Here is a 9,972-nt window from a genome sequence, read left to right as displayed (position 1 = left end):
TGAAAAACCAAATGCACATAGCCTTGTTAATGTGAAACTAAAGTATGACTTAAAGCTTCATATGTGAATTTAGTGACCATATACATCCTATGTGAGTTTTTGAGCCTATTGAAAGTGTGTGCATTTTTCATACACTCCTATTTTTTTTTTTTTTTTTTTTTTTTGTGTGATGAACTTATGTGAGATACATCTCTAGAACTTGCGTAACGATCTTTCGAATTGTTTGTCATTGATTGCATGAACTTGGAAATGATAGAGGCATTAGGTTTACCACTATGGCCCAAATAACCATGTTTCCCAAAGAAAAATGATATCATTAGTTTGCCAATTTGAGCCGTGTATGTTGAACCTTTTATTTCTTATCACCAGATATGTCTACCCTTATACCTGAAACATTTTTCATTACCCTTTCCAAGCGAGCAATGCGAGATTGTCTTATGAGAAACGTTTGTGAAGTACTTTGAAGGTGTTTGGCAAAAGAATAAGTGTGGGGGTATTTCATGTTTGTATATAAAAAAAAAAAAAAGGAAAAAAGAGAAGAAAAGAAAAAGAAGAAGAAAGATTGTATACAAATGAAATAAAAAGTTTGTCAATTTTCAGTTTAAGGGTGTGGTTGGAGGTGCTAAAAGAATCGTTGGAAATATTGAGTTCTTATAAATCTAAATAGAAAAATTGCTTGCAATGTAGCTTGGAATTTGTGTTTCCTACTCTTTTGTTTCAATAACCCTATCCCTAAACCTCATTACATCCAATAAAAGTCCTCTTGATTTAAGTTTTGCAATTATGACTGTGGAGAAGTGATCTTTATGCAAGCTTATGGTAGAAATTTCACATTTGATTCTTTGAGCGAAACACATTAAAACTAAACACATATGTGATTGAGTGTATATCCCGTGAGAAGGTTACTAGTTTGCATATGATGATTTTAAAAATAAAAACTTGAAATTGCATTAGCATGGCTATCTCACACACTACCCTTCAAGGATGATTCAAAGATTACTGCTAATATTTGAATAAGGAAGATGAACTTGGATTAACTTGTTTGGTGCTAGCTATGGTTCTTGATGATTTGTTTTCTCGAATGAAATTCTATGAGGGTCACATAGAGGGAAGCTAATGTTTTTCTTGTTACTTCTTGTTCTAGTTTTCTTTGTTTTGCTCGAGGACTAGCAAAAGTTAAGTGTGGGGGTATTTGATCGGATCATATTTATATATATTTTTACTTCGAATTCACTCGTCTTTTCTTAGTTAGTTCCTTATATTTTTGAGCTATTTACGTTATTTTTTGTGTTTATAGGATTTGTTATGCAAAGAAAATAAAAATAGAACAAGTGAAATTTTATGTAATAAATTCGTCAAAATTGGATGCATTGACTACCTTCTTCCATTCTTGTACCAAGAAGATTGGGATGTTCTTATCGCACACTTTCTTGGAGTGGATCATGCTGGGCTCATATTTGGGGTTGATTCTGTGCAAATGATAGAAAAGTTGGAGCAATACAACAACGTCTTGCTAAAAGAATAAAGAAAGAAAAATAAAAAGAAGAATCCAAGAGAGAGACCAGCAGAAAGGCAGAAAAGAAGAATCCAAGGGAGACACGGGCCCTTGGCAGGGGAAAAGAAGAGAAGCAGGAAACGTGAGACACGGGGGGAGAAAAGGAGGAAAAAGGGGGGAATAAAAAGGTAGGCTGCTTTGGCAGCTGGAAGGGGGGCGCGCAGAAAATCAAGAAGAAAAATCGGGGGGAGAGTGGGGGAGCTGCCCTTGGCAGCGTGAGAGAGAGGAAGAGACATAAGAGGACAGAGAGAAGTCAGAGGTCACGGACAGGAAGGCAGCAAGGCTGCCAGAAAGAAAAAGAATAAAAAAAAAATGAAGAAGAGACGGGGAGAGATGGACGCGGGGAGAGAGGGAAAGCGGAAAGGAGAGCAGCGAGAAAGAAAGGCAGCTCGCGGGGAGAAAGAGAAGAAAGGCTGCCCTTGCAGCCTTGAAAGACAGAAGCAGCAAGCTGCCTTCTCTCTCGGTTAAATCCTTCCAAACTTCTATTTTATTTTTGTGTTAATAATGTGTAAATAAACTTATTTTGGCTAGAGGTTAATTCGAAACCATGTATATATTTGTAATATGAATTGATTACCTTCGATTGTGATTTCATAAGTTGTGATTTCAATTTACTTATCCGTTCGTATAAAAACTGATTTGTGTATGTTGGTTGAGAGTGCACGCTTAATTTACATGCATGAATTTGATGCTAGAATATAAGTGAATTTCACCTAATCGTTATGAACTTATTTTCACAAGTAGTAAAGGTTGCTAGTCACAATCACGTTAAGTAAATTCTTGGCAAGAGTATCATGCTTTTCATAGTTACGAATGCCTCGTCAATGCTTATAGTTTTCACAAAGTTTAATGATCTTTGATTGTATCTCTATTGTGCTTTTCACGTAGGGGACTTTTGAAGAATGTTTTGAATTGTTGTATGCGTTTTCCCGTCCAATTCAATAACTTAAGGAAAACTTGAAGATTAAAAAAGTGCTGTTCACGGTTAATCTGGAGTATTGAGATTCACAATTTATTGAAAGAACAACTGAAAATCAATTTAGGTTGCATATGTGTCATGTGTGGAGAAGAACCCTCTAGCTAGTCCGTCATTTATCATTTCACCTTAATTTCATGTTTTTGTCAATTCTGTAATTTAATTAAGTTTAATTTACTTTTCATCAAAACCAAACACCCATCCATTGTTAAATTATATTATTTAGTTAGTTTTCTTTATTGTTAGTCTTTTAATTTAATTTCCGTCCATTTCAGTTCCTAGTGTTTAATTTGATTGTTTTCATTATTTTGAGTCATCCTAAGTGTATTTTGAGTTATTAGAGTTTTTAGCCTAGTTTTGTGTCCTTGAGTCTTATTTAATATTTTTTAAATTAATTTAGAATAGATTAGCAATCCCTCCTAATCCCCGGCCTAGAACGATACCCTACTTACATCCATACTACAATTGTCAAAAAGAGGGTTTAATTTGTGTGTCAAGTAATTTCTCACATCAAATATTTTAATAGAGGTATTCATCAATTTATCTTATGAACTTGTAAGGATTGGCCAATTTCTCCCCTCAACTTTAATTTTGGCCAATTCCCCCCCTCAACTTTCATAATTAGTCAATTTGCACCCTATTGTTAAATTTTTTAATTTTTCACCCATTCTTCCGTTATCTTCTTCTTTTTCTCCGAACTTTCTCTTCTTCTTCTTCCTTTTCTCCAAGCCAAGCCCATGCTGGGCTTAAGCCACTGGTTAAACCCTAAAACCGTACGGTTGGCCTTGGAGGACAGATTGAGTATGTTAAGGACCACATGAGCTGTCAGGGTGATGTGGGAGAAGCTTAATTGGAGGCGTTGGGTTACAGAGAAGGGGTTAGAGCTAGAATCCTGTAGGAGCTTAGAAGAGAGAGACTGAGCTAATTCGGATTGATCTAGATCTTGGTTCGGTGGGGCAGAGGAAGAAAAGGGTTTAGAGAGAAAGAAATAGGGTAGAGATAGAAAGTGGGAGCTTGTTCTGGTGACTATGGTGGGTCGGGAATGGCGGAAATGGGTGGGGTTTTGGGGGAGAAATGGAATGTGGGTTTAGAGTGTTTGGGAAGACGACGATGATGATGAAGGTAAAGAGGTAACGAAGTAGGAGCAGACGAAGTTGCAGAGGCTATAAAGGCTGCATTTTTAGAGAAAGGGGGAGGAGAGAGAAGCATACTGTGAGATTAGGGTTTATGATTGTTGGAGGAACAAAAACCTAAACGCTCTTTAGCTACCAAAATGCTGCGTTTTGGGTAAGTTTTCTATGAAATGAGGTTGCGACTAAGAACTAGACATTTTACATTGCCAAGCTCTTTGCCACTCCCCTTTACGACAGCGCCGTCCTCTGCCTTCTTGTCCGACCCCTCTTTCTCCCTCACCTTCGCCAAAAATTGAGGAGTGGATGGATCTCCAGAAGTGAACGCGGATCTACGAGCTCAGATCCCTCCGGCTGTTTCTTTTGGTGTTTACCAGGAAAATCGTGCTGGTGAAGCACCGGTGGAACTAGCACGGGCTCGGCTTAGAGAAAAGGAAGAAGAAGAGAAAGTTCAGAGAAAAGGAAGAAGATAATGGAATAATGGATGAAAAATTAAAAAAATTTAACAGTAGGGTACAAATTGACTAACTAGGAGAGTTTAGGGTGGAAATTGGCTAAAATTAAAGTGGAGGGAGGAAATTGGCTCATCCTTACAAGTTCAAGGGGTAAATTAATGAATACCTCTATTTTAATATGATCAAATTCATATTTGAAACAACGCAAGTTTGATGTTGCATAAGATGATTTTTATGTTCATTCTTTTGTTTACCTTTTGTGTTGCATGACACGCAGGTGCTAATGCCGCCAAATTCACATTCCAAAACAAGTGCCCCTTTACAGTTTGGCCAGGAACCCTAACCAGGAGTGGTGCACAATTATCTTCCACTAGATTTGAGCTAGCATCTGGTGCCTCCTCATTGTTAGATGTCCTTTCACCTTGGTCCGACCATTTATGAGGCAAAACTCATTGCTCTACAGATGCGTCAAGAAAGTTTGTTTGTGAAACCGCAGACTACGCATCTGGCTAGGTCTCATGCAACGATGCTGGTGCAATCTTGCTAGCATCATTGATAGAGTTGACACTTGCTCCAGGTGGAGGACAAGATTTCTACGATGTCAGCCTCGTTGACAGATTCAATGTGCATCTTGGTGTAGCTCCACCGGGAAGGTTCGGTGGATGTAGTGCGACGAGCTGCCCAGGGGATGTGAACAATGTTTGCCTTAATGAATTGGGTGTGAAATGACCAAATGAGAGTGTGACTGCTTGAAAAAAAATGCATGTTTGGCTTTCAATAAGCCGCAATATTGTTGCACAGGTGCCTATGGGAGTCCTACGACGTGCCCTCCGACCGAATATTCAAAGATCTTCAAGAGCCAGTGCCCACATGCTTATAGTTATGCTTATGATGCTAAAACTAGCACTTTTACATGTACTGGTGGACCTGACTATGTGATAACATTTTGTCCTTGATAGAATTAGGTGTTCTAAGTGGCAAAAATACAGTTAGTTTCATGTGTGAAACAAAAAAAAGAAAAGAATGTTGACCATTAATATATTGTTGATGACTTATTCCGATTGGTTGTAAATTTCAATTTTTCTTAATTCACTAGTTTTTCTCAGTTTCTTCAATTCCAATTACGAATTAGTACATAATTTGTTAATGTGTGATGATGACCTTAGATTGAGAATCAAAAGATTGGGATGCCAAGTTTACTTAAATCCTCAAAGTCATTTATAGATTTCAATGCTCTTAGGCATGTTTACTTTCAAGAAATGAAAATGAAAATTATTTTAATTCTTAAATTCTTTACATTTACTAAAATATAAGAATGGGAATCAGTTCACTTATAGTTTCCAGTATTTAGGACTAACTTCCCTTTAGGTTCTCTCATTCCCTCCTTATTATATTTATGTTAAGTATACATGTCGTTATTCACTCTAAAATTGATCTATACCAAGATTACATCATGAACAATTCTCTGAGTTATTGAGTGGAGGAATGATTTGATCATTGGAAAATATTCACTAATGGAACAATTTATAAGTCCCCATCTTTGAGTTTCTCTAGTTTTGGTTCTAAAAAAAAAAAAAAGGTTTCACTGGTGAATTTAACTCTATTTTCTTTTTAACCAAGAAAAAAGTAGGTTAAGTTTACAAAGTACCATATATAAGTGAATTTTGAGAATTTTTTTTGGTATGGACGATTATATTACGTGACTATCTGACCACACTCTGTACAGAAATAATTGGATGACATTTTGTATAGAGAAAAGGGCCTAATTTTGGAAAAAAAAAAACATTTCAAGCCCAGAAAGTAGCCCAATACCAGTTGTAGTGGCCCAACCCAAAAGACCTAACAAAAATCTAAAAGATAAACTCCCCTGTTAAACCTTATCCCCCACCCTAAACCCTAAACCCTCATCTCATTTCCTGACTCTCACTCTCCCTCAGTCCCCCAAAAATGGTTCAAACCCTAGTCCGAGCAATTGCCATGGCCGCCGCCACCACCACCGCAACCGCTCGCCACCCCACAATCTCTCTCCTCATACCCAAATGCCTCTTCTCCACTTCCAGACTCACCCAACCTCTCTCCATCCCATCCCTCATGCTCGGCCGTCGATCCCTCGCCCCTCTTTCCCACGCCGTCCGATTCCCTACCGCCACCACCCGATACACTCCGATCCGCTGCCGGGTCAACCGCTCTGGCGGTTCTTACTCGCCCCTTAACTCAGGTTCCAACTTCAGCGACCGTCCACCCACTGAAATGGCACCGCTATTTCCTGGCTGTGACTACGAGCACTGGCTCATCGTCATGGATAAGCCCGGTGGGGAGGGTGCTACAAAGCAGCAGATGATCGATTGCTATGTTCAGACCCTGGCTAAAGTTGTTGGGAGGTAATGGGTTCTTTGATTTCTTGTTTGGTTTGCTGGGAAAATGATGAAAAATAACTGGAAAAAGAAAATTCACGTTTTGATATATGTGAATTTTATTTATAGTGTATTTCCTAAGTGACTTCTTTTTTTATTTTTATTTTTTTATGAGAATTTTCGCTTATTTATTCTTTGCTACTTCTTGATGTGATGATGATAGATATGTATACTTAATGGCAAATAGAAATATGTTTGCAATTCAATGGTTGAATTTTGTTTGTATCTTCGGGTTTACGTTTACATAATTATATTTAAGATGTGGGCTTTTGTTGCTTGGTGTGGTGTGGCAGTGAGGAAGAAGCAAAGAAGAAGATATACAATGTGTCATGCGAGAGGTATTTTGGTTTTGGTTGTGAGATTGATGAGGAGACCTCAAATAGGCTTGAAGGTTTGTGCTGTTAAATTGCAGCTATGTTATAATTTCTAAGTATAATTAGTAGATTATTCATACTGTTTATTCATGTTTATGATTCTTTTCTTGTTATCAGGGTTGCCCGGTGTTCTTTTTATTCTTCCGGATTCGTATGTTGATCCTGAATTCAAAGACTATGGTGGTAAGTGTTTAAGGATCTAAAGTTTAAGAACTGTGATTTCAGATCTCGTGTGTTCTAATTTTAATCCGCATGCACCCACATTTCAACATGGAAGTTGCTTGAAGTGACATGGTGTTGGTTCTGAGGTCTAAGCAGTAGTTTTACTTTTTCAACTATCCAATTGAATGATGGAAGACTATCTGTTTTCCTTTTTTCTCTGTATAGGTTACTATAGGTTACGGTTCGCCTGCATTCTTTTCAAGATTCGTTGTCCATCTTGGAGAAGTTAAATAGGCCTTATAGGCATTATTTAACTTTGAATCCTAATGGACTTATATCAAATGTCTCTCTTGACTCTTCTGTACTTAATACTATGTGGAAATGCAGATCAGTGTCTTCTCAAAAAAAAAAAAAAATGCAGATCAGTGGAGATGAAACATACTATAAGATTTTTTTAGTGTAGTGCAATTTTGATGCTATTCATCTTTCCTTGGGTTTGTGTTTTATGAAGTTGCAGCCTCCAATATGTTGGCTATTGACTAACATTAATTTTTCAAAAATTGGAAAGACATCGTTTTTAAAAGTTTGTTTGGTTAACATTTATATTTCTTTTCGTTTAACTCCCAGTCCATCTTGGCGATGCCTAGCTTTGAATGCTAATGGACTTATAATGATTCACTTCTTCCTATTCTGTTGCTTCTTGAGTGTTGTGGAGTTTCAAAATCATTGGAGTTGATACATTTCGTGAGCTTTATCATTGAAAAGACAACCTTGCTGACAATGCAACTTGCAGTCCATCTTGGCAAAAGCTAATAGCCCTCAGTTGGCAATGCCTAGCTTTGAATGCTAATGGACTTATAATGATTCACTTCATCCTGTTCTGTTGCTTCTTGAACATTGTGGTGTTTCGGAATCATTGGAGTCAATACATTTGGTTAGAATTTGTCATGTGATAGTTCATTCATCTCAGACTTGTAATTCCTATGCGGTTCCATTTTCTCTCATTAATTTGTGTTATTTTGGAGCTGTTAATTTTGATTTCTTTCAGATTATACAGAATTCCTTGTTAAAAAAAGGCAAAACTTTGTATTTAGAAACAAGTATGTACATATCTGCATTGTATACTGTTCTCCTGCTAAATGGTTTGCCACTGTTGCATGTTCACCGCTGTTTTAAATGGATGCTTGTTCTGAATTTGTTCATTCTCTCTTAATTATTTTCAAACTTCTAAATGCAACCTATTCTTGTAACTCATGATTGTAACTTTCTTTAATGCAGCTGAGTTGTTTGTGAACGGAGAAATTGTTCAGAGGTCGCCAGAAAGGCAGAGGAGGGTGGAGCCACAGCCGTCAAGAGCTCAGGACAGACCAAGGTACAATGATAGAACCCGTTACGTGCGCCGGAGGGAAAATGCCCGGTGAAATAAATGGAAGGCTAGCTATGTAAATATCTTGGTGAAAATGGGAACTAGTTTCTGAAAGCTTGTGGAGCCTAAAATCCTATGCTCATCTGGGTCATGATTAGTCCAAAGTATGCTTAGTAGTTGAACGATTAAAGTTGTAACTGCGGATTTGTTGATCATTGTCCGCTGTTGTTAAACCCTTGAGTTCACGTTGAACTCGAGCCAAACCTTCAAAGCCATAAGCTATTCTATAACTTGAACAACATTAGTAGTTTTGTGCGATTTGAGACTTTATTAGTGGCATCAGGCCATTTTCTTGACTGCTTTTTGGATGATTCAATTTGAGGCTCAAAGCCCTCTCCTAGGGCAACCATCTTCTTGAGCCCGGCGTACGAGCCGGGTTCTCTTTCATATCTTTATATTGCCATGTTTTGGAGAAGGGTAGGAGATTAAGGTGATTCCACTAAAAAATTGGGCTAGAATGCTGCTGCCTTAGGCTTTGTCCAGCAAGGGAGCACTTCATTCTCATCATATCTAGGGTAAGAGTTCAATTCTTAGCCCTAAAGGAAAAGGGACAATCTCGTTTTGCACCCATATGGTTTAGGGATGTGACAATTTGGTCCATTTTATAAAAGATTTCATAAACGTCTCATCAAAATGCAAATCCCTACGCTATTATTGGTCACGTCGTTAGTTAAACTCTTATTAAAATTTAGGGTAAATATCAGTTTACTACTCTCAAGTTTCGTGATTTTCAACATTTGGTACATGAAGTTTTTTCATCCCAGAGTCATACCTAAATTGTTAATTTTGGAATAGTCTCGTACATCCGTTAGTCTGACTATTAAGTTTTTCGTTAATTGATGATGTGACGTTCATGTGGATAAGAATTAAACGTCACGTGTCATTAAGGGATCCACATGGAAATTAAAAATTCAAGCTGGCCCCACTTGGACATTAAAAAATAATTAAAAAATAATTAAAACTTAAAAACAAGAATAAAAATTTAAAGAAAAAAAAAACTAAGGGTTTTTCCCTTCCCCATTTCAAACCTCCGTCTTCACCATTGCAAATCCCCAGCAACCTTCTGCTCCAAACCCTCATCCTCCACCCTAAAACCCAACCTCAGCCAAGAGACGCCGCTGCATAAGTTATTCACGGAGCCCAATCCTCCAACATGCCAAGCCCAAGGCCGCATATCTTGATAGGTTCTAGGGGGACCAAAAGGCGAATTTGCAGAGAAAAAGGAAATGACAGAGAAATTGTAAAAGAACAGCTTTTCATTCCTATCCCAAATGGGAGTCGCAACAGGGATAATATGCCCCCACCCGCACTACAGACAAGAGTGTTAGGTAAACATGATGAGTCACTATCCTACTACTGATCCATTACTAGATAAAGGAAATAACTAAGGAAATGGGAAAAGGGTCTTAACAGGGCACCCCCCATATAACAAGCCTGTCCTCAGGCGTCAAAATCTGGAAAACGAGTTGCTATGGAGTCA

General features: G+C 37.9%; 1 protein-coding gene and 1 pseudogene across 1 annotated transcript; both read left to right on the top strand.

Annotated features, from left to right (window-relative positions):
- The first annotated feature begins 3,573 nt into the window (after positions 1–3,573).
- LOC108172371 (thaumatin-like protein 1) lies at positions 3,574–5,072 on the top strand (annotated as a pseudogene).
- Positions 5,073–5,995: 923 nt separating this feature from the next.
- Positions 5,996–8,733, top strand: LOC103417814 (multiple organellar RNA editing factor 2, chloroplastic-like). Its single transcript, XM_029096166.2, has 4 exons — positions 5,996–6,497; positions 6,824–6,921; positions 7,022–7,087; positions 8,345–8,733. Exons 1-4 carry the CDS (start codon positions 6,064–6,066, stop codon positions 8,485–8,487), a joined length of 741 nt encoding a protein of 246 aa, XP_028951999.1. The 5' UTR covers positions 5,996–6,063; the 3' UTR covers positions 8,488–8,733.
- The last annotated feature ends 1,239 nt before the right edge of the window (positions 8,734–9,972 follow it).

Source organism: Malus domestica, chromosome 16 (genome assembly GCF_042453785.1).
Source record: "Malus domestica chromosome 16, GDT2T_hap1".
In the NCBI taxonomy this organism is placed as follows: domain Eukaryota; kingdom Viridiplantae; phylum Streptophyta; class Magnoliopsida; order Rosales; family Rosaceae; genus Malus; species Malus domestica.
This window is presented reverse-complemented; position numbering and strand designations above follow the sequence as displayed.